This window comes from Lepisosteus oculatus, chromosome 9 (assembly GCF_040954835.1).
Source record: "Lepisosteus oculatus isolate fLepOcu1 chromosome 9, fLepOcu1.hap2, whole genome shotgun sequence".
NCBI classification, from domain to species: Eukaryota; Metazoa; Chordata; class Actinopteri; order Semionotiformes; family Lepisosteidae; genus Lepisosteus; species Lepisosteus oculatus.
The window spans coordinates 42,551,446-42,576,407 of record NC_090704.1 but is presented as its reverse complement, the minus strand read 5'-3'; the positions used below and the strand labels follow the sequence as shown (position 1 = coordinate 42,576,407).

Genomic DNA, 24,962 nt, shown 5'->3' with positions numbered 1-24,962 from the left:
CCTCTGGATTTTCTCCAAGAAGGAAAATAACAAATTGTACACTGAGATCAGATTGGTTTTCCCCTACTTCCCCAACAGTATCCCTAGTGTGCTGATTAAACATTACTTGTCTAGCCTCTAGTTAGTATGTAAAAATATCCTTTACTCATATAACTCCAGTATTTTGGGGGTACAGTGCGAGGAAGCAGCAGTGTGTGCCCTGAAAGAAGAGCATAAATCAGAACAGCCAGCCTTTTAGGAACTGAATGAGAGATAGAAAAGCTCAGATACAAAGTGAGAAAAAGGAACATTCAGCTCTCTCCCTTTGGAGAAAAGATAAGGTGTGAAAAGCAACACCTTTGAACAACACACAAAAGCTCCAGGAAATGACAGTGCACAGGGAATTTGGGAGAAGTATGCAAGGAGAAGGAACTCCTGGCATTCCAGAAATCAACTGCACCCTCACCTTCTCACAGAACAGACTGAACCACAGCTTTCAGGAAAAAAAGCTTGATTACCTTCAACAAAATTAACGTGGCAGTTCGAAAGGGCACAATTAACAATATATGCAGTGTGTTGGCCTCATACAAAAACCTCCAGCATCTATGGCTTGATGTCTTTGTGAAGTCTAGCTTGAATAGTTCCCTATTAATCTCCCAAACTTGTCAAGTTTTCTTTTTTCTAGAGGGTTCACCATGAAAAACCACTGTATAAAATACAAAATCTGAAAAATTTAAAAATAAACCCAAATGATTCATGTTCAATCCCATATCCCTTAGTGATTACTGTCACTAAGGCACCAGATACTCAGTTACTTCATTTTGAATCTTCGGGTATCTGTGCCATGCATGAAACAACTTGGGCCAAATGGTTCCAGATTTTCAGTGGTAGGCTAACCCAGCTATATCCTAGGAGACAGCTTGTATTGCTCCTTAGTCTTCTACATTCAGGATGGATTTCACTTAGACTCAAGGACTTTAACAAAGCACTTGAAAAATTGGGAAGGATTACAATGATAGCGGTCTTATGGATATCTCCATCCAAACATGGAGATAAAGTTTTTAGCATGGACTCCACAATATATTTCCAGTGCTTCCAGTTTGCTTCTTAATAGATGGCTGCAAACCACACCGTTGTTACTCATCTCAACCAAAGAACTTTGTGAGCGATGACCTGGATTTCAAGCCGTTACCATACATTCAATGTACCACATGAGTGTATTACCAATAGGTGCATCGGACTGTTCTCTGCTACTCACAAGGCTTCCTAAACCCAGCGGAGAATGCTCCACAAAGCTTTCACTCGGCTATAAGGATTGCCCTTCTGCCAATGCTCTGCTACCCATTTCATTTTCTTCCACTGCAACTCCCTCTCATTCCACCTCCCAGTTCAAGCCCATAACCCTGCCCCTGTTCTCACCAGGCCCCAACAGTCCAGCCCAAGGCATCACAATCACAGTAGTGCTTTTGTTCTCCGTGGGACGTCACATCTACTTTTAAAATATAAGTAATAAAAACAAACATGCTCTATAGCCTCACTTGAGTCTTATAGCTACAGCAACTACTGCAAGTATTGCATGTTTTGGTATTGTAATCTGTTCAATCAATGAACAGCTATTGAATAATACATGTGTGGGCTTTACAAAAAAATCTGTAATCAGGATGTTCTGCCATCAGGGTTGTGAAAAGGAACATAAAAAAATTAATCAATTAAAAACATTTGTTTACACTGGGAGAGCTCCAAACACAAACTTTGAGCAAAAATAAAGTCCTAAAAATTTCCAAATTTTCCAAACAGGAAAATAAATGGCACGAAATATTGTGGAACATCTCTAATAAAAACCCTTCCATGTTTCAGCAATTGTTTCTCTCCTGTTGCTCTTTCTACATAGTGTCTTCTGGAGACAGTCAATGTACAGGAGCATATGTGTGAACTAACCAGAACAAAAGCACTGGACTGTGAGTGGGCACGTCCAGGTAGGGGGTAGTTTCTCCTGCTCATGGGCAGGTGCCCACTGCTCTGATTTCCATTTCCCGTTTGCTCAGGAGGGAACTGCAGCTGGCTCTGTGACTCACCAAGATCCTTAGAGCCTTGACTTTCGCTGGCCAGCTCGCCCATCCGCACCAGAGCGTCGAAGTAGCCCTTTGCTGCAAATGTCACACCTGGAAACATGAAGCACTGGGCGTTAGATCAGGATGGTGTGTAAGACAGTGGCTGTTCTTCCAATCCATTCCTTTCAAGGGCCTTTCAATGTCTGTCCATGACTAGGTTCTGTGCTTGCCAATGCTGAACAAATGACAACACAACTGTTTGAAGCTACCCAATAATCTTTGGCAGGGATCCTGCACTGGAATGGACTGAAAGTACCACTGATGCACACTTCTGGTCTAGAGCACTAACACAGTGGGGCAGAGATGGCCAACATTGGATTGCTCATTTTCCTCTCATCTGAGGTGTCAGTTGCTTAATTAAAGCCAATGAAGTACTGAACTGGTCCGGAATCTCAAGTCCTGCAGGTTTTATGGATATTGAGGTCTCCTGTTGGCCACCACTCATTCCAGCATGTTACATTTAACCAATGGTGCTTGTTGGCCAAATAAAGCTTCAAAACTGATAAAATGCTAAGAAGTTTTCAGATGCAGCTCTGTTAATCATGATGCTACACCAAAACTCTTATTGCACTGCAGCCTGGTTCATCCTGTTTTTGCCATGGCCTTACAATATTTCAATCCCCATTATCTGACAAGCTCATCTGGAAATAGCTTCAATACATGAAATATTTGCTACGCCTGAGGAATTTGTTCACAATTTATAATAGCATAGTGTCTCCTGGGAATTCAATCAAAGTCCCGAAATTAACATTATGTGGGATTTTGGTATTACTTCTAAAGATTCCTTGTTTACTTTACATTTAGTAGGAAAGAAAGTTAACATTTTTTACACTGTAGAAAAAAAAAGCTTTCACAAATGGGAATCATATAGTCTATTCAATGCAGCAACAAACATTAAAGGATATATACATGTTTTCTCACTCAGTATAACAGCCAGCACAACTTTAAAATTACTGATCCCTACAAGTTTCTGCTAAATGAATAGTGTGCCGTTTTCTAGACTGATGCTTCCCATCTACCATGAACTCCAGTCCAAGAGAACAGGCCTTAAAGCAATTGTATTAGGAATACTAAAAGGCTGGAAACCTTTGTCCAACCCAAACAAACTTTAAAAAGGTGCACAAACTAACCTAACAATACAACTTAAACCACTTCCAGTCTCAAAGAATTTCAGATTTTCCCCACTTGGGGGGAACATGAAGGTCTCCCAGGAATTATAGCTATTATAGATTACATGAAAGTGTTTATGCCTGATCTCCTAAATCAGACAACAGTTATCTTGGAGACGCATACCTATTGTGCTGTGCACTGGAAAATTCCTGCTTAACCACAGGATTATGGAGTTTGCACAAGACATATGCAGGGGAGAGGGTGGGTAGGGTGCAAAAAATTATTAAATTCAACTTTGTCAGCTGTAAACTTAAAGAACCAATTTCAGATGTGTGTGATTAATACAAGCTCTTCAAAAGCTTGGTGTTATGAAACAGTTACCTTTATTTTTTAACTAAGGATTCTGCATAAGAATGTGCTTTTTCTGAACTATAGCCAGGTATACTTTTTCCATTACACAGTTCTACAACAAATCTGATCAATAGAGCTTGGGGAAGAGAATATTTTTAAAAAGCACCAGCAAGGTTAAATGTCAAACATCCACCCTTCCCATTTCCATTTACCATTTTGCAATGGGAATATTGACCAGAAAAAAAGGTGAAAATGTTAATAGCTGCTCCAATTAAATAAAGGTCACCAGTGCTCTTTGTATTGCCCACTACGCTCCACTGATAACGCAATGAATGGATCTGAAGTGGCTGGGGTCAATAGGCAGTGCTTCTTGAGAAACAAAAGCAAATCCTCAAAGCAAAACGGAGAGGCTTGGCAGTTGCAGATACCACAAAACCTACAGCATTGTAGGAGCTTGCTTTAGGGGGAGAAACAATCACTAGAATCATACTCACCAAATTGGTCTGTGTAATACAAAACAAACAGAAGCCAAGCATCTCAAATTGTTAATGCACACTGGCAATGAAACAAATACAATTAAGATGTTATTGTTCAACCCCCCTATACTATTCGCAGTTTAATGTTTGTAAACACTGTGTGGGGGAAAAAAAACATTGTCGAAATTAGCTCCCTGGTATCGTGCTAAGTGGGAACTGATAGATCAGTTGCAGGGAACTGTAATTTGCTGGTGTCCACAGGCAGCTCCACAACTGAGCACATATTCAAGGGGATTAGCAGCTAAATCTCCTCGCTCTGCTTCCCGAAAGCTCAGGGAGAGGGACTGCAAAGAGGATTAGAGACCTGATACAGAACAGATAGCAAATCTGTAGGCAGGAGCAAGCCATGGGCTCTAGTGCTACTTCCTTTACAGAGAGTGAGGAAAGCCATTATCCTCCACACCTCAGCAGAGGAAACTACCCACCATGCAACAGAGAGCAATCAAACAGCAACCTAAATCATAGACTACACACTGCAGTGCACTTTTTTTCAGAATAATTTCTTATGGCCACCTGTTACAGGAACTACCAGCTGTTAATCAACTTGGCCTCGATAACACAGCACCTCATCCCTGCACAGTAAGGATAAAGGCCCTGCAAACTCCTCTGCACACTGCACCTTCAGAGTCATACATGTTCTGTTCCACACTATGAGCTCCACAGTGCTTACAGCAGGGAAAGCATCAGCTGGAGGAAAGCAGCAGCTCTTGCAGAGGACGTCACCGAAGATATTTTTGAACGGGTCAATCTGGGTGACACTAGTGGCACTGTCAAGGTTATTCCCTTGAGCAGTGGCAAATGACATGGACCGGAGTCAAACCATCGATATCTGGAATTCGAGACAGAACACTAACCATTGAGCTGACGAGTACTCTTCTGCTGAAAGCGCCATGAGTACCCTAAGGGGTTCATCACTGCTTTCCAGCATCTCAAAGCCACAGCACATTAACTAATGATCTCCCACAGAAAACGCACAAGTAAACACTTGAAACTTCCAAAGCCTTGATGAGCACCGTTTTAAAGACATCTCACTTGCAAAGATCATAAGGCTCTCAATCGGGGAAGAACTGTACCAAAAGCTCTTTCTAGTTTCACTGTCCTAATCTACTGCTTAACCCCAATCCCAAGGTAGCTCATTAACAAACTGGATGAATAAGTACTCAAAATAATCTTGATAGCCTTCTCTTCTGGCTTTTCCTGTTGACCACTTAGCTCTGCAAAACCTGTCCTTCCGCCAATGAAAACCTTAACTCACATGACTGAGGATTAGAAATCCTCTCCATCACAGTAGGTACAGTTACAAATCCCTTAGCCTTGTCTGTGCATTACATCAATATTTTCTGATGAAATAAAAGGCTTATTGACGTGTGAGGCACATGAGTACCCAAATAAGCTTTCTACAATACAACATAGAAGACCAGAAAACACTGTGGTTTCAAAGCTAGCTTCATTTTTTCAGTAAACTAAAACCCCCAAACCTGTGACACTGGTGCCTTCAGAAGATTGCTTACAAGTGTTGCATGCACAACTCAAATTTTCAAATAAATAATGCTCTTACCCATCCAGAACCATCATAGAGCTCATAAAGAACACCTCTGAACAATCATGGCACTTTCCAGCAGTTTAATTTTTTTTTCTTTTTTATTTCAATGGAGATGAAGAGTTACTCAGACCTTCTTAGAATACAGAAGTGGCATGTTTATAATGTAACTACAGCACAGGCCCATACTGATTTCATGAAGTGCAGTTCCTACTTTGTCAGAACACTTCTGCTTGTTGAAGAGAAGGTTACAAAAGCAGTTGAAGGGAAATCCTGCATTTTATGTTAAAAAAATGGTTTGGTTATACAATGGCAGTGGCATCTACTGTAGTTATCCTGAATATTGTGCAGAATGAATCTTGTTGGGTTCCTTAGAAAACATACCACAACAAAATACATACCTTCAACACTGTAATTAGACAACATGTATAAGTAAAAAATAAATAAAACCCACTTTTCACCTTGATTGGAGGTTTCCCCATATGAAAGCTGATGGATACATTACCTTAATACAATAGAACTGTAAAAGAATTTAGCTGAATAGTTGCCTCCATTCCTTCATCTCCCTAGAAACTGACCTCTTTCAAGTGTCCTACAAAACCACCTATTTAGAAAGGAAGGCATGTTTTTTTAACTGCACTGAACCTCTCATTTGCAGCACCTGCCCTACTTTGTGTTCCAATTGTCAGTCCTCTGTGTCTCCTGGGTGTCCCAGTGATTCTGTCTGTTTGCCCTTGGGCTTGATCCCTGTACATAACACACTCCTGGCATGGGGCACATGCAATGGAGGGAGAGGGTTAGGAAGGGTCCATTACATTGAGGTCTCTTTGCTCATGTTGGAAGGAGTCACACATCCCACAGAACGCATAATCCGATTATTCAATCTCATTAATTTAGACTAAGTTGCTAGTACTGTAGGTGGAAGAGAATTAGTTTAGAGATTGGGCAAAAACAAATGCAAAAAATAATTAAACGTTTCTAATAATACAATAGTGACTCTCTCCAAATGGTGGCTTAATGACCGAGGATGCCATCAAAATCCAAAAGAGCTGGACATTTTACACAATACCTGAAATGTTAAACAGGTTATATGCTGCAATCAAGGTCACACAAAGGAACACTGCGAGAGCAGTTAACTATCTGAAAATACCTGGTTATCGATTATATTGTTTTTTAAAACAAAGGGTGTCGAACAAAAACAAACCATTGGCAGGCCAGTTGGCCAAGTGCCTGGAAGTCTTCAAGAAATCCGACTGAGAAGAAAAAGATTGATGTACTTACTGGAAAGTGCCTTCTCGTAGCTCTTCCCCATGGCAACAAAGTTCCTCAAGCAGGGGTTGAACTGCTCCATGATGGACTGGAACAGAAATAGCAGGTTTTCCCGTCAGCAGCGGCAGCACCAGACACTCGCTCCTGCATTAGCATAAAGGGACCCGGCAGCCCTCCGAGCGCTCGGCTCTCGCGCTGACAAACGCGGAGCAGTGATTCATTCAGAAATCACTCCCACGCTGCACCGGGGGAAGAGAAAGGGGAGCCTACGCACGGAGAGCCCACCCCCACACTCCTCCACCCCCTCTTGGATATACCACGCACTCCCCCCACCCCGAACACCAAAAACATCTATACAATTCCTGTTGCAGCACTCCTCGCATGCTCACTGCTCAACTTAGTGTGCAGAGCTGCTTAATTGAATTGGTTTTCTAGAGAATGGGGACAGGGAATCAGGATGAAAAAGATGAATAGTGCATGTGAACCAGGAGGAACTGTGGTATAGTAGATCAAGGAGCAGGATGGGGAAGAAGCTAATAATAACTTGCTGTGGCTGTGCACTCCCTGCTATACAGGCAGCAAGAAGAGGGGGGGAGGCAGGTATAGGTAGTGAGAGAGATGCAGCTATTAAACCTACAGCAAGTGTTGAGAGGTGCAGGACGAGTTCTAGAGATTCTGGAAGCGGGCTGGGTAGTCACTAGCCTGTCAGGTAACAGGCCAGCAGCACCACAAACACCAGGGGAATAAAACTAGATCTTACTTAGGACTGAGCTGGAAAGCAGCCAGAAGACGCCAAAAAAAAAAAGCAACTGAACTAAAACATTCCACACGAAGCCTCCAGTCCCTTCAGGGAAAAAATTCAAAAGAAGACATGTCCAAACACTGCTTCCAGCACCAAACCTTGACTTTGTGTTGCTTTTAATTATGAAGGCCTACAGAGACTGCGCCTGTCCACTCCAGACCAAGATTTGCGTTGTACCCGCTCCCTGCCTCTTCAACAAAACAAGCTATTTAATTATGGTAGCTATGAAGAATGCCACAGAGGCCACCGGATTTTAATTTTTTGGAGCATTAATTGGTACAGTGAGTACAGAACTCAAGTACATAACGTATTACTCACACAGGCTGGGAAGCGAAATGAGTCACTCACTCAACATTCAGTGTTAACCTTTATTCTAGCATAATTGTACGGTTTGTCCACAGAGAGCTCCAGTTTAATCTGATGCCCCCTTGCATCTCCGCTTTCATTTACTGAGGAGGGGAGTTTCTCAGCTGGAAAATTACACATCATAAACAGGCTCATTTATGTGGAGTGCTGCAGCATTAGTGTGGCCTGCACATGCACTGGCCAACTGCAAGGTCACCTTCCTCTTCATCAAACGTTTGCATGAGGTAAAGACCTACAGTAGCTAGGCAAAAAGGGAATGCAGTTGGTTGTGGTTATGGAAAATGAATGTTGTAAAAGACAAAAAAGCCTTGGTGAAGCATATGACACAAAACCTAGCTTGTTTTATATATTGAAGAACAAAAACACAGCCCAGTCTTCCAAAAATAATCGGAGAGGTCTGAAACGAGAGGACATTAAGCCCATCTGATCCAATTTATCTGCAGGTCAAATAGCCATTACTGGAGTTGATACAAACAAATGAGAAAGTATGAGCCCACTTCAAAACTGACCCTTCCCTGACAATTTCAGACATGCCTAACTTGGATGTCTTTCTGATTATGAAAAAGCCAGATCACCCAGAGAAAACCCTTGGCAACACACGCACCACACAAAGACACCATGCTGTCACTGTACATCAATACATATTTTGCAAAAAAGCAAAGTAGAGCAACTTTTTTCCAACCAGCCATATAACATAAAATGAAAATTCATCCTTCCATTTTCAGGAACTGTTTTTATCCTCAGAGAGTCACTAAACTGGAGGATTAGCCAGAAGGCATAGGTCCCAAGGTGGTAATACTACACTGGCGGGACAGCGGTCTATCTCAGGGCGCACACATGCACTGTATGCATTTACTTAGACACGTACGCAGTGAGGAAACCCACACAGTGAACTATTGGATGAATACTAACACTCCAAGTCTCCTAAACTGCTTCAGAAAAGCAGCACCTTGCAACCAAGAACATTGGCTAATTTCCCAAAACAAAACCAGAGAAGTCTGAAGGTAAATGGAACCCGAGGATTGCCAAAACAGGTGACTGGAATGGGAATGCAATCAGATTATGGTTGGGAGCCCAATAGAAATTGAGCCACATTTGCCTCATTGGAGAAAATCATTCACTTCATTTCAAAGCCACAAAAAATGTGAGCTGTTTGTGTTTGCAGTACTGACCAGATTTGTTTTTCCTTGCAGTGAAAGAACTGCAAATCACAATCTGGTGCATACTCCTTGAGAAATGTGGCTGTGTGCTTCACACTCAAGCATTTAACTGAAGGAGCTTAAATGGCAAAAAAAAAGTCAGTCTGTGGCAGTGCTGGGAAGAACACCGATTAACCCACAAATTACTTCTTCCATGTAGCACAAATCCCACCACCTCAATGAGACAGCCTCACCCTCGAAGGGCGATCCCTCTGGCAGAACATCCATATCTACCCCCTCACCACCACCAATGTGTAAGGCTGTTCACACTCACTGCTCTTATGTAAACCCCTGCTTACTAAGAAGCTGGTTGAGGAGGACTAGTCAATCTGATAATGAGCTCTAATGGCCTCAGTGGCTAGAACAAAAGAAAACGCTCAAAAGGTGAACACAGTCCCGGCACTCCAATCAGATTAGAGCTGGAGTGAGGATTTATATGATGGGGGTGCTTGATGCCCTTTAGGGCAGCCAAGGATTTGCAATGTATTTTGAGCCTGGGAGCATCTAAGGTATCAACTGCGCATATTTATGGCTGGGCGAGTCTTCCCAGCTGAGGGAGCTCCAGGTCGCTCCTAAACAACGCATTTCTGTATCTATCTCCACATGTCCACAAACCTGGAATGAGAGAAAGCACAGTGTAGGTTCTCAAGTGTTGTGGATGAATTTGCAAGATGTCATTTCTTAATACCCGGCACACTCCAGCACTCAGTAGCTGTGTGGCCATTCAGAGGGGTGCTCGAGTGCTTCACTTCCTAGCTGCTAATGTGCATTGTCAAGCCCATCATAACCATGCAGCTGCTGTGTATGATAGACAGGAGTTAACGCAGATAATTTTTTCGTGATGTAGGTTAGAGGCTATAATGAGTACAATTAGCATAGAGGATTCATTTTAATCCATATTCAATCAAGGCAGCTTTCTGAAGATGCAGTCAATACTTCCAGTGCAACTAGCATCAACACACTCCAAAACAAATTCATTTGATAGATTAATTGTAAAAAGCTTTTCCTCTTCCATTTTTAGTCCTAAATAAATGGCCAGGTCATGCTTTAAAATGTTTTATTCGTTCTACCCATTAGCCTGGCCAAACACATGAACTTCAGTTGTATTTAATTTTTAACAGCAGAACCGTTCTGCCCACGAGCTGACAATGCCCTGATTAACTGCTTGTTCATCAAAGGTCCTCTGGAGTGGTTTATTAGAGGTGTTAACCCCAGTGGTGGGCTGGCTGTGCGAATCCACGGTAGAATACGGTCTGGCTTCACGGTCATCACCAATTGAACTGGAAATTTCTCACTTTACCTGATTTACAATATGGGCCCTATTGCATATCACTCAGGTAGTTGCTCATTCCTCAATAGTGGATGAAGTGGGTCCCCACCTACAATATCTGTAAAGGATTTCGGGATATGAAGCACTATGATTGATTTTATATAAATAGACCATACTTGTACATATTCCAAAGTTCAGAAAGTTAAAACGCTTGATCTGACTATGTATTTATGGCATACCGTGCAGAGGATTACTCAGTATTCTCCTATTAATTGACACTTCTTGTATGACTAGGGAGCAGTGGGAACAGTAGAGCAATCATAGGAAAACAAAGGTTTAGCTTGATCAAAAGATTCATAAAGGGGAATCAGGGAAGAACCTAAATAAGGCTTTACACCTGAGAATGAAGATAAAGCATTGACAAATAAAATGCATACGACTTTTTTTTCGCCTGCACGTCAAAGGCACTATCGCATCTCTTCAGAATGAGAGTGCTTCAGAAATGATAAACGTTTCCGAGATGCCGCCTTCTCCTCAAGGAGCCCAAACGTGCCTACACATCGCACCACGCAGTTTTCCCACCTTTTCTCCTGCCCTCTCCCACTCTGTGGCTGCCGCGCCACTGCTGAGATTTTAATTAGGGCTTGGTGTCAGCTCACTGACTAATCACAGAAGGTGGTTTTAATTCAGCTACTGTACCTGCCAGTTTAATACAATAGAATGGAAACAAAATACCCCCAAAACAATTCTTTGACACCTGCCATTCCTCTGGAAATCATGTTTGTCAACTGACAAAACAAAACCCGTTAATTATTTGCTCAAATTAACATTTTATGTTAAAAACTGCATTCTGTACGCAAAAGCAGTCAGGACACACCCTTGCGTTATGATGTTTATGACCTAGGTGTTAGGCGGTATACAGTAACTTCAACAGGACAAGCCAACGGGAATAACAAAGGATCAAGATTCACCTGCTCTCCGCCACCAAAACCTTCACATACCCAGCCATCTATTTTGATGAAGTTCTAACTTGCAAACAGTTCTCTTTATTCAGTGCTCAAGTAGCATTTCCCTATAAATTACAACACACTGTTGACATCCTATTCCAAAAGAATTTAATTTTGAGAATTACCTGAAGTAATGCCTGCAAACTATTCAGCTGTGCAAAATGAGTGCCATGGAGCAGGGAAATATCACCCTTAAAATCCCAAAGAGTACCAATAGCGGTCAACACTAATTCTATGCAGTCATGCGTCTTGCTAATGCAAATCACAGACAAGCAGTGTCCACACCAATAAGATGTACTGTAGGAATATCAGTGGAAATGCATAAGGATTAAATCACATTCCTCCACGGTCTTCACAACAAAAAAGTTTGAACTGGCAGCCCAATTTTATAAAGAGCCTGTATAAATCACAGTGGAAAAATGATTTGCAAGGTCATCTCTAGAGAGGAAGAAGAGACAATAGAATATTCTCATTCTCCATTTTCAGAAACCACCTTACCCTTGGAGTCTCAGCCTCACCCTACTGGCAGGACTACACCCTGGACAAGACCAGTCCAGACATATCATTGATGTGAAAATCTGGTGAGGTGAAAAATTGGGTGAAATCTGAACAAATTCCACACAGATTGAACCAGATTTGAACCCAGGACACTGGAGCCAAGATGTGACAGAGCTACCTAATGTGCCAATTAAATACTGAACAGCTGAAATATATACTCTTGCAGGAAAGAGAAAAAAACAAACAAAAATCAATCTCCGAGTCCACTATAGACCTGGTTTGTTTTTCCATTAATAGTCTCAAGGAGATTCCATCTTGCGGCATAACTCAAGCTCTGAAACTCTGGCACATATCCAGTTTAAGAGCTAGACAAGATAACCACCTCCCACCCACCCCTAAACAAACTCTGCCTGGACTGCAAGCGTAGTGAAAAGCAGATCGCTTTTCTAAATTAACAAGCCACATTAGGCAGGCATGTTCAATTAGCTCAAGATTCCAGGAACTTAACAGTGTGAAACTGTGGAGAGAGGGGCAGACAGTAGGAAAGGAACTAAATCGAACCAAGCAACCCCACCTCCTTCTTAAATAAGTACATCCGCTCTTTGATCTTATTCCTCTGTGACAAATGTGAAGTGGAATGTAGATTTCATGCTTGTTCCAACAGAGCAGGTACATTAATTTGTTTTCTTCAAAACGTCACCTAAATTCTTCCACACTGCCATTTTACTGGAAGCCACTGTTGTGCAGTCAGGATGATCGAGAACAATTTTGAGTAGCTTTTGCTGTGCGTTATTTGCAACAGCTGATACCATATTCACTTGCTCAGAAGAGCACTTACTTCACAGCACTGTTACTTTCCAAAATCTTTTAGCACTCATTTTGATGGGGTAACAAGCTGAGCTACTGTGTATGAAAAGGCACTTGCCTGTTCTGTTGATTGGGGCTGCACACACTGCTTTAAATGCATATCAGTGTGATCCCTTACTCAAAACACTGGAATATCATAATTGACGTAATCAAGAAAGGAACATCAGTGCCGGGAGGCTTGTTGTCTGTTTTCAGATAGAAAACAGAAGCTGATTTAGATGTGATGGAAGGTTAGGCTATCATGTAAAGAACCACAGTGGTATTTCACAGCCCAGTAGTGCTGCTACAGTGTTTTGGCACAAATTTGGGCATTTGAGACATGAGAAGTGGTGCCATCCTACATGATTGACAGTGGGGCAGGACTAGCAAACTGCAAGCAAATGAGATCCTAAGGCATATAACCAAGACTATATTGAAGAACATCCTACTAGCATGAAAAAAATAACTTCACACTGTGGAATCAGACAGCAATGACCTACTTTTCTCAGTTCTATATGTTATGTACGGTATGCACAGTCCCCAGGGTAACATCATGCTAATTGCATATGCATCAAACTCTATTGCAAAGAAGAATGCACTGCACTAGTAAAACCTCAAAACAAGCAACCACCGATCCTAGTTGTGAAATAAAGCTTTAGGAACTTTTTTGCTGTTCGTAATGAAAAGAAGCCCGAAAATGTACAGAACCAGAGCGATCAACCAAATGAAGAGGCATCACAATCACATAAAGTGAACCATAAATCTTGCTCATGGCACTCTGGAATTCTAAGAATCCTGCCCTTGTATAAGCTGTGCAGCCCCTTTATGGTCTTTATGGTAGAAATGCTGGTCAGGAGAAAGCTTAAGGGGAAAGCTACTTTTCCATTCCTTATCAGCAGCATCACCTTGGTTTCTAGGGTAAACTGAATTTCAAAGAAGCCATTTTAGCAGAGGACTGAATATTTTCACACACCGCAAATGAAGAAATGATATTTGAACAAAATAATAGGTGTGGGTGTGTGTTTGTGTATGTGGGGGTGCCTATCCTTCGTAAAACATGTTCCTTGTAGTTCTCACAAAGAACAAGTCATAAATCATTGGTAGGTATTAGATAACAATGCTACCTACAGAATAATTTGAATTTAAAATATCAAAGAAGCTTCTCATTATTTGCTTCGAGAAATGAATAACGCAACAGCTATCATCCGGCATTTGTCACATATCAGTTTCTGAAAGAAAAAGGAAAATGCTTCTTTATACAGTTTTGCCACCATTGGATGGATAATTGTATACGAGAGGATATATCCTCTTCCTTAACTCACTACTCAATTTCATGTTTCCTTTTGTTTCCCCTCTGAGCAGAGCCGGCCTGAAAGGCACATAATGAGTGTGTAGCCAGCTGCTGACAAAGCCTCAGTCTATACAGGTTAATACAAGCAGGAGACCCACCCTTGTTCATTTGGTTTACCCAGTACACTGACTGACGTTTATTATCAACAACTTCCAGCCAAGCTTCCTCATTCTATCACCTGCAGAGTTTGAAGGCCTTTCACTCTGTACCAAACTGACAATATGCTAAAAAAAAAAAAAAAAATCCCCGGCTTCTCAACATGATCACCAACTCTAATAGGCGAGAACTGCATTATGGGACCACTTTGCTAACGCGGCCCTTAGGCTAAATATATAAAAAGTCAGCCTGGGAACTGCAGTGGTTATATTCAACTGTCAGGAATAGCAAACTATCTGTAATAGCAGCTCATCATGTCAGGGTGAGAGACTGAGCCGCAAAGACCGACACTAGGCTGGTACAGTAATTAGAGTCGAGATACAAACTAAGAAAGACAGTGGGGCATAGTCTCTGTAGCCAAGAGAAACTGTGGCATAGCAGTGGAAGATATAAAAGGGAGCAAAAAGATAGGAGTCCAAAGCAGAATAGAATAAATAACTTAACAGGCAGCAGAGAGAACAAGGAGGGACATTGACCTTCTTCATAAAGGCAAGGGCCTAGTTCTTGCACTGAAAAAAAAAATAATCGACTTTTCAGACAAGATGTACGCCACAGCATTAAAGAACACATTTTGCGAAGGCCACAATGCATGAATGACCTATCGCAACTCAGCGAGTTTAACAAAGGAACGAAGCGATTTATTTTGACGGAAAAGCACCACTGGCTTTAACACAATTTAAAAAAAAAATGGAGAACAGAAAAGATAGGAAATGCAGACTGCTGTGGTGTAAATTAAATCTAAACAAGGCAGTTGCTCCATGATTTCTGGAGGCCATGCCCTCTGCCAATTGGACAGGCATGCTGTGGCCTGGCAGACTCAGGCCTGAGAGAGACACTCAGGGAGCCACAAGCCAAGGGTACAGACAGCTGGAGACACTGCGTGGCTAAAGGTCACTTCCTCCCTACTGCAGGCTGGCTGAGTCAAGCAACACCTCTTCATCTCACTAACAAATGTCAGACGTGATTTATCCAGATCTTCAGACCAGTGAAAATATGTCCACAAACAATTAGTCTTCATTCTTTTCAAACTTGACTCCCATTGCAAGAACTAGCTGCATACCAGTCCCCCCCCCCTCCTTCTCAGTCTTCAATACATTTCACTTACTGCAGTGTTTTTCCCCCCCAATCCCCACTGTAGAGAAGAGAGGGTATAAAAACTTCTCTGCATGTACTGATCTCTGGACAATTAACTAGACAAGAAAGTGGTCAAAGTTAACTTTCCGTGTCGGATTTGCACTTCTGCATTTCGTTCAAAATGCAAAGGACAATTCTCTGCTCTTCTCCACTTCCAGACTGACAACAAGCATGATGTGCTCTCCAGCTGCGCCCAATGGCTTGAAACCTGGAGAAACAAGAGTCTGAGGGCACACCTTAGCACCCTGCATGAACTCAGGGCTCAGCAGTTCTTTTGTTGTCCAGAGACATGCTCTCATACTGTATGGCTTCTTATTTGGGAATGGGGGCTCAGAGGTGAAGCTTTTATATGCATTGTCTAAAGAACTGTCTCTTTAGCTACAGGAGAGACAACAGGTGTCAGAATATGAAGTGAACGAGGGAACAGTTTGCCTTCCCCAGTATCGGTCTTCGGAAATATAGCTTCCTACCTCTCCCCATTCCACAAATTAATTTTACTGTGGCCTGCAATCAATGAGTTTACCCTATCGCAGCTTATTAAAACGTCACAAACACGGCACAGAACACCCCCCCACAAAAAAAGTTTTTTTACACCTTGTCACCTCAGCAGTCTCCATAGCAACAGTGTAGTCTCTGCAGTACTAGGATTTACTCATCCTGCTGCCCAGGAGGCTTGTTTAATGGGCATCGCATGAAATATTACACCGCCAGCACCCAAGGTCACCCCTACCATGTGGAAACCCATTTTTCTTCTCCAAATATTTGTCACAGAGTTTCTGACACAGCATCTGTGCATTTGCCCTCTCTTTACAATATTATTTAACCAATGAATAGCATAGCACAACACACACAAGAACAGGTACCACTGCACCAAACCACAGACCTGGTGATTTTGATCACCCTTACATCAAGGATGTGCTACAGGTATTGTCATTAGCCAGGAAAAAAGCATGTGAAATCAAGACATTGTAATAACCACCTCATCCTTGAAGTTTTCCTTTATGACTTCCCTCCAGGGGGAACACTATCCATCAATGGTTATTATTAGCTTTCAAACAGCTGGCTCATAAGTCATTTTGCAAAATGCTATGCATTTGCTGGGAATTAGAAAAAGAATAGGATTTTATAACTGCCATCCTTTTGTTATTCAAATGAGCTCCTATTTGAGTATGCTAGCTGTGTGACCACAGAACCAATTTCACAAGGCAGCCTCATTCTGAACCTCATTTCCATCCCTTTACCTACAAGAGAGCAAAGAGGGATTCCCAGTGCCTGGCTGGTGTTTTTCCACAGCTCAGCATGTTCATAGTTTTCTCATCTCCTTCACAGTAGCCCCCCTCCCACTAAGATATTGTTTAATTCAGGCCAAAGCCTGAAGAAAGAGATGAAATCTTAAAAGCACATTTCCCCTTTTTGTTAAAGTGAACAGGCTTTTCCTGTTCTCATTATCAATTAGCTTACAGTGGGAAAATTTTAAAAGATCATCATCTAAATACAAGCTAAAATGTCACAGCTGGTTCTGAAATGCTGTTTCTGCATAGAGAATTTTGAGCTCCTCCATTTGTTTTGAATAGATATCCGACAAAATAGAGGATTGCACAGTCTACCCCTTCCCTACACCACAAATGGTTCCAGTGACTACCTTGTGCTAACGTGGGATTCGGTGACCTTAACTGTAGTTACGCTTATACAGAGGTATTCGCACAAACAGCATGTTTCTGGGGGCCTGAGGTGTAATTACCTGCAGGCAAGGGGAACAGATTTGCAATTATCAGTGTCATACATGAAGCAGTTGGAAGCTCTCAGCCCAATGACAGCCACAGCCTCCTTCACCTCTTCCTCCCTCATTCTCCAGAGTAATTACAGGCCCGGAGCCCCACGCAATAATTAGAGGCCATTTTCAGTGGCTATCAGCCTCTCTCCGACAGAGCTGCCTTCCACCCTCCCACTGAAAGAAACTACTTTCCTTCCCTCCCATTACATTTACTTTCAGACCTCTCCCTCACCGAGTCACCATTTTTAGGGACTCACACACCCGCAAATCGGTAAATTGATATTTCTTTCCAGTATCAGCAGGTCTGTTTTGCCAAATATTAAAAGCAATAAATATAACAAATCCAACCACTGCAGCTTGCATCCAGCTTCTGTGAAAATAATGTTAATCTGAAAGCACAGATTGGGAGACCCAACTCCCATCCCACTCTTTACATTGCACCCTCTCACTACTGGATGAATACTGCACAGCATCAGTCCTTTAATGCAGAAAACCTTCACTTGTAGTTCATATATGTTCCATAACTTTAGTGTTTACCCTGACTTTTTAAAGGCTTTGGGTCAGATCTGCGAATCTCTGCAGAGCTACATTTTCCCTGCAATGTATTTCCACTTCAATGAGACAACACCCCTGCCACAGCCATTATGAAACTGCGGATCATTTATTAATTGTCACTTTCTTTTGCATTTGGATAGGTTTCATTTTTAGGACAACAAGCAGTATTTTTGTTTTCAAGGGCTTGCCAGGATCTGGATCAGTCAGCAAAGGACAAGCCCAGTTCCAGATTGCCTGCGTGTTCACAGAAAATTAAATTTTTCTGGTTATTTCGGGTACACATGTAACAAATCTTAAAAGAATTCTTAGATTAAATTAGGGAGATTAGGAATCTAGATGTTTTAAGTGTCCTTATTTTATGAGTACAACAGTACCAAGCATTTTGAAAGCAAGTATTCCCCCATTTTGCAGTGAGAGCAATGTTGGTTTATTTGAAACACGAGATACAGTGTGAAAAAAAAAATAGAAAAGCTGTTCCTAGCTGCCCTCCCCCATATGTATAACAAACTAGTGGGCAGCAGGCACTGCACAGTGGGAAAACCAGAGAACAAGAATCAAAAGCACAATCGTTCCCTTGTCTCCTTAAAGCAACTCCAGGTAGGTTCTATTGTAATAACAGCATTCATGACACTGGACAAATGTTTCACTATTTAACAAGCGCAATCCATTCGGGGCTTGACTTAGAAGCTCAGAGCTTTATTCAATTAATAGTTTCTGCACACCGTTTGGAACTGTAATTCGAAAAGCACAATGTATTTTAACAGTTGATAAATGAACAACAATATGGCAAGAACATGTGATCTGATGGAGCTTTAAGGAGCTTTTAACCTCAAGGTTCACTTGATTGACATTATTACAGGCTCTCAGCGGGTGTAACCAAGACAGCATAGATTGGTCCCCAAGAATCCCTAATGTCAATAATGCACACAAGTCCCCACCACCACATCGCCAAATAAAAGAATAAAATACTCTCTCTCAAAGAGTTATCCAACCCGTCTCCTTACAACTCCTCCATATGACTCATAGGGCATAGTAAGGATAGCTGTTGGTGCGTTGCTAAGAAACCATCTGTTTTCTCTCCCTTAAAAATACTAATAAACAACTAAAGAAACAGCAAGAATGTTCTGGTGGTAGCCAAAATTCATTTCCCAGAGAACTATGACCCAAAGCTCTTACGTATGCCCCTGTCCTGACAATCTATTCTACATTCCATCCAAGTGCTAAGCTCCTGAGCTGTAAGGTCTGGCGCTTGAGTTGAAAGCAAACGAATAGTTTAGGCAGCACACTCCAGCTTTTCTCATGCGGATTATTCACAGGAAAGCCTGGCCTGGACGCACACCCCGCCCTCTTGTCACCAGTTAGTACAATCAGGTTACAACAAAACAAACTAAAAAAAAAACAGCCTCACCCTGTCATTGTACATTCCTCTGGAACTCGTACAGCTACGGCGAGGACATGTGAAACGCCGCAAACATGCACTGGTATTGGTTTTAACTTAACTAGAAGGATACACCCTGAAGGTACAAAGGCAGCTTCCATGACAAGGTACAGCTATCTCCTTCTGTTGTCTTTGTGTGTCCCCTGACTCACCACCACCACCCAGTGTAGCCCCAGGTAGGCAACAATTTCAGTGGGTGGGTCTATGTTGTATTGATTTGACAAATCTATTCTATAGCTACGGTATTATGGTACCAACCGAACAAATGTTCACATACTCAAATTCACTCACTTTGCTGGGACCAAGAGCAGCACTCACATTAACATTTGATAGAGAAAATGTTGAAATATTATAGAGTCTAGGATTTTAAAATTTGTTCAGGCCACTTTTCATCTCTCCCCCCACACACACACAAAAGTCAGCAACTTCAATTGTGCAGTACCCTGGCAAATTGAAAATCATAACAAGACTGGGGGAAGAGGCAATTTCAGTGAGACACTGAACCCCAGAGCACCCACAGGCCTTTGAAAGCACACCACCTACAACACGTAGGCAATATCTAAAGCACCTCAGCTCACTGCGGTACAATTCCGGCTGCGCTATGAAATACAGCCCACACACTCCGTGAGTCAGTCCCACACAGCGTCGCCACAGTCGCCTTCAGCTTTCAGCTTTAGTGAGAGTGGCAAATTACTCAGCAGTAGAGAGTCTGTTCCCGTCAGTGGTAGGTTGCTCCCTGTCTGTCTGCCCACCCTTTGTCCCTCTGGAGGAAACAGACGGCATCTCTGCACGAGAGCTTACTTCTCACTTAGAGTGCTAGCCCTAAAAAGGGACATTAACAACCTTTGGAGGATTAACCCTTGTCTCCCCAGCACGGAAAAAAAAAAAACAGGGGTCAAACAGAGGGGAGGAACGATGATCTCTTCTGGCCCCATGACATTCACCTTTCACACAGCTGACCTAATCAATATACTTGAAGAGAAGCATCCAAGCCAACTCATGAGATCAACTCATATCGGCTCATTACAACCCACCATAGTCAAATGAAAAATACTGGGCCGCACGCAGCTCTACGTGTTGAGCTGTACTGCACAATCTGCATTGATCCTGCATTGTACCTCCTGGGTGCAGTTTAGAGTTACATTTTTAAAGCAGTCTCAGTAGGGGCTGCTTGACCTGGTCAAGCAAGCACCAGGTGAAAAATAAGGAGAAAGGCTGCAGCCATGACAGCACAGAGCTCCAGATTCCAGAAGACAGATCAGTTTAGCCTCCTGAACAGTGCATTGGGCAAAAAGTGAGAAGGCAGGGCTGTTTGATACTTACCTGTCATACATGACCAAGCACCTAAAGAAAACTGAATATTTCATATTACAGCTGGGCTCAGTTTACTGATCTTATGAAGATGCAATGTCAAAGGAATGGAATTGACTGTTATTTTCACTCCTGGGTTACTGCGTCTAAGGTGGCTTTCTGCCAAGCTCATCCTGGGATGCCCTCCTGTTCCGACAGGAAAAGTTACTGGGACACATGAAGACAGCTGAACAAGAGAGTTATTTACATTTTAGGGGATTTCTGATTTTTTTAGAATGAATTCTGAATGAAAACTCACTCAATTTCTGTCTAACGGATTCCACAGGGGTTTTGCAAATTTATTTGGGGGGTAGGTGAACCAACAACACGTCTGTGCGGATTTATTCACTGGCTATCAGACAGTTTGATGCAAGGCTTCCCCTGGAGCTCTGGTGCGGTCCAGCCCGTGGTCCTGCTGTCTGCGACAGGCGCAGAACTGCAGACATGCGGGCTCAGATAGCGGGCAGAGAACTATTCAGACAGCCTCAAGAGCCTCTCAGGCCTTGCCTCTGAATCCTGGTCCTGGAGAACCCTTGCAAGGGGCTCTTAAATCAGTTAAGCTAATTGATCTGAAGAAGATTAAGATCTGTTTTCCAGTTAACAAGGACTTCGTCCAGAGGTGCAGAATGTACATGATTGCACGTGACCTGAACACAAAGTGGCATTTTGCGGAAGAAGGGCTTGATACGATGTCTAGACACAGGTGGGGGATGACATTCTTAATTGGTCCCCCATTGAGAGCAAACACAGTCAGATGTACTGAAGGGTTCAGACACAAAACACTTAACGAGTAGTGAACTCTCGCTGAGAAGTGAATGGAAGGAGCTCCCTTTGCTGAATTTCATCCTAGCAACACACCTACAGAGTACATCTGAAATCAAAGATTGAGTGCAGAAACAGATGGAAAAGGTCTGATTGTACAGGAACGTCACTTAAAGGGATTAATTAGCCTCAGACTAAGAACTCATTTGGAACAATAAACCAGAATACACAGCAGTCCTCTGGGACCAGTGTGGAGAACCGCTGATATAGGGGACTCTGTTAAGGTAACACCAAATCTCGCTCCTACTGGTTCCTCAGTCCTCTTCTCCAACCCTACTGCGTCCTTTGACACATCACCCATCTACCGAAATCTCCACAACCCACAGCGTTTTCCTCCAAGGTTCGGGGAGGGGGTCAAACCGGGTGAATTATTGTCTTAACCTCTTCTCCAAATATCAACCGCAAAACCACTTGGCTTTCTCCTGACCTTTCTGCTCTACCCACACACCAGCCTCGCACCGTACCGACTTCACCACCCTGCTGCCGGCTCGTGTGCCAGAACTGGGTCGCCCTTGCTCTGTTGGCAGGAGTTGCCTGGCAAGCCTGTTTGTCCTGTAAAGTAATCCCATGACTGCGAGCTGCGAGCGTGGGAAAGGGAAAGGTAGGGAGTAACCTTTCATTAAGGATAACACACGGCTCGCAAGTCACCCCCCTTGCAGGCAAACAGGCACTCACCCCTTTCCAAAGGGGGTTTCTCTTTTATTTGGGGGGGCTGCTGAAAAAGGCTCGTCTGTGCAAGGCTGATAAGATAGCCTGCTTGTTATACAGTGTGCTCAGCAGACTATGAGAGATTCCTGCTTTGCTTGTGAAGGAGTGCTTTGTTATGGAAATGTTGGGCGGAAACTAACCTTCTGTATTTCCATCTCGCTAAGCTTAGTTTAGACGGCCAAGATCAGCCCTCTGCTTGGAGAGGGAGAGAGAGGGCTATCCTTTCACACTGGTACTGGCACACACTCTGGCTGTTCTCTTCCCAGACAGACATTATCCCAGCTCTCTCACAGCCCATAACTAAACCTGATGCTGGGAAGTAACAGGTGGTTTACGTAATCTCCCACCAGACTTCACATTATATTAGTAACACCCCCCTCACCCAAAAATAGTAATCTGAGGGCTTTATCCATTAAGTGGTCTCAGTACCACACTGAGAAACTTTTTAACCCCTCGTTTCGTCGTGTTCCATTAGAACCTTAATTATTCCAATATCATGTCTGAAAAAAAAAACTTCTATTTGTGGCACGCAAGCTGTTGAGCTGCTTCTCTGTTCAAGTGAAAACGGAATTAAATACCAACAGAAGCTAATGAACATACTGTACACCCGCATGAGAGAGAACATCTTGCGTTAAGCCCTGCACCACCAATGTCTCACTGTAAAAAAAAAAAAACCCAATAGTATTATGAAGGACTTATCACTCCCGTCTGTCAGCAGATGAAAAAAAGTCTATAGATTCAAGTTGCTCCATCCACCTACTGTACTTCTCCCTCGGCTCCTCTCAGCGTGTCATAATGCCCCCGTTCTCTAACCCCAATTATCACTCCCGGCCCCACGGGCAGCTTGGTCTGGCTAACGCCGATGAAGACATTATGGAAATAGATAAAGTGTTGTAAATTGTAAGACTAGCGTAGACGATTTTTAAGAAAAGAAAAGCGAACTTCCGAGTTTTGGAGTTAAGTGTCACTGTTCGTCAGTTTTGTCTTTTTATACAGAATAAACACGTTTCTGTGAAAAGGTTAAGTCTCCAGGTGCAGTCTTTCGTTTATAAAACTTAACTAAGCATACATCTATTAAGAAACAGAAGAAAAGTTTACTGCCTGGGTTCGTTCTCATGGGAGAATATCAAGTAGCACCCCGATTGCTAGACTGGTTTTTAAGACGAGAACGCCCAAAGCCGTTTCTGCTCCTGGCAAATTTTATAGGACGACGTGATCAAACCTTTGAGAAGAGGAATTCACCTCTGTCACAGAGTAAATAACGTCATCTGCAAGGTTAGTACCATTATTCGTGAGCAGAAGACACCCTGTACAGCATACCACATCACCACTGAAATCTCAATGGTACCCTGGTTTTCGGTACCAAGAGATCTCGCACCTGTGAATCGAGGCGAAGAAAGTACAGGATCTGGCCCATTTTCCATCTTGAAGAACTGGCTAGAACGAAGCTGTCGCGTAACCGGAACGACCGACTGATTCAGCAATTCAACTGTGCTGCGGCGGACTACGGCTGAATTTAGCAAATCGAGGAGGGAGTTAGTTCAGCTGGGCAAACAGAAAGCTCTTCATGCCGATTTTTAGCAAGAAAACTATATAAAAACAAGCGTTTCCCCCCCACTTTCTCGATGGTTTGTCTACAGTCAATAGCTGGAGTAACCTTGATTGTTGATTAAATGACATGTTCGTACCTATCTATTCTCTTCTATAACAAAAAATAATAGGTTACCTGTTGCAGATGAAGGAAGAGTGCTGAATACCGATAGGCATGTTATTTTTTTAAATAAACATCTATAATTAATAGCGGATTAAGCCTTTTATACCTACATACACATTTTATATTTCGTCTCAAAAATATAATCACCATAATAGGTTAATGTTAATTTAAAATAAGACATTATCACCGGAAAAATATGAATGTACTGTACAGTCATGAATTCAAATTACCTTACATGCAAATTGAGACAGGAGCTCAACAGGCTCAGGGCATTTTTAAAGCTAGCAAGAGCAATTCTTCTAAAACAGATACCTGTAGCCTATAAAAGCAGAGGGCACCTACCTTGTAGACATTCTCAGTTATGCGGTGCACCTCTTCGGTACGAGACATTTTGGAAGCTCCGGTCAGAACCATAGACAAGCCTTTTCTTCTTCAAGAGGAGCTATCCGGAAAACAGAAATATAGTAGAAAAATAGACCGATACAAAATATGTTTTAAAAAAGGACAGAGAGAAAAGCAGCGCGCACAGAGAACACCGTAGGCAAAACCGCAGCTTTTATAGAGAACTCGCTCTCTGCGCCCACACTAACCCACGCACACAATTACACAGCCACCGAGAGAGCGCTGTCATAGGGGGGCAGCGTCTTCCTTTTAAAACAGCACCGCCTCTTCTTCCTCAAACTCTGCCCGCGGCTCCGCCTTTCAGTTCAAAGACCTTCAAATAACCCCTCCTTCTACCTACCCGATTCCGCACACCTGAAACAGGACCCACCCCCCTAATCCTTGCTCCCCTATGACAGCAGACACCTACGGGTATGATGCGCAGTAATGCGGTCCACAAGACCAGTAGAGCAGAAGGCGGAAAACAGTTGGTATCTGCATACATGAGTCCGCATGGTGGATTATGATACTCACCCAGAACTCCCACCTCCCACACCCCAAGCGTTTCTCTCTGACATCTACCTGTAACCCATACTTTAACCTGAAGCCTGTCCACAACACCTAAGCTAACCACAGCCCTGATGATCTAAGCAGGAGTCCCACAGGCTTATGGGACTCTATACTGCAGTCTGTCA

At 42.7% G+C, this 24,962-nt stretch overlaps 1 protein-coding gene across 4 annotated transcripts in view; it reads right to left on the bottom strand.

The window, feature by feature from the left end:
* The window catches only part of baiap2b (BAR/IMD domain containing adaptor protein 2b), a 70,315-nt gene extending 45,799 nt beyond the window's left edge, over positions 1 to 24,516 (bottom strand). For 3 of the 4 annotated variants that reach the window (XM_069194568.1, XM_069194567.1, XM_015356162.2), the window contains exons 1-3: positions 24,229 to 24,516; positions 6,909 to 6,984; positions 2,055 to 2,141 (exon numbers count right to left, since the gene is read on the bottom strand). In XM_069194568.1, the coding sequence (XP_069050669.1) occupies positions 2,055 to 2,141; positions 6,909 to 6,984; positions 24,229 to 24,300 (235 nt within the window). In that variant the 5' untranslated portion in view covers positions 24,301 to 24,516. The remainder of the gene's footprint in view (positions 1 to 2,054; positions 2,142 to 6,908; positions 6,985 to 24,228) is intronic. The other variant, XM_015356165.2, reaches the window with a different exon arrangement.
* Positions 24,517 to 24,962: the final 446 nt, after the last annotated feature.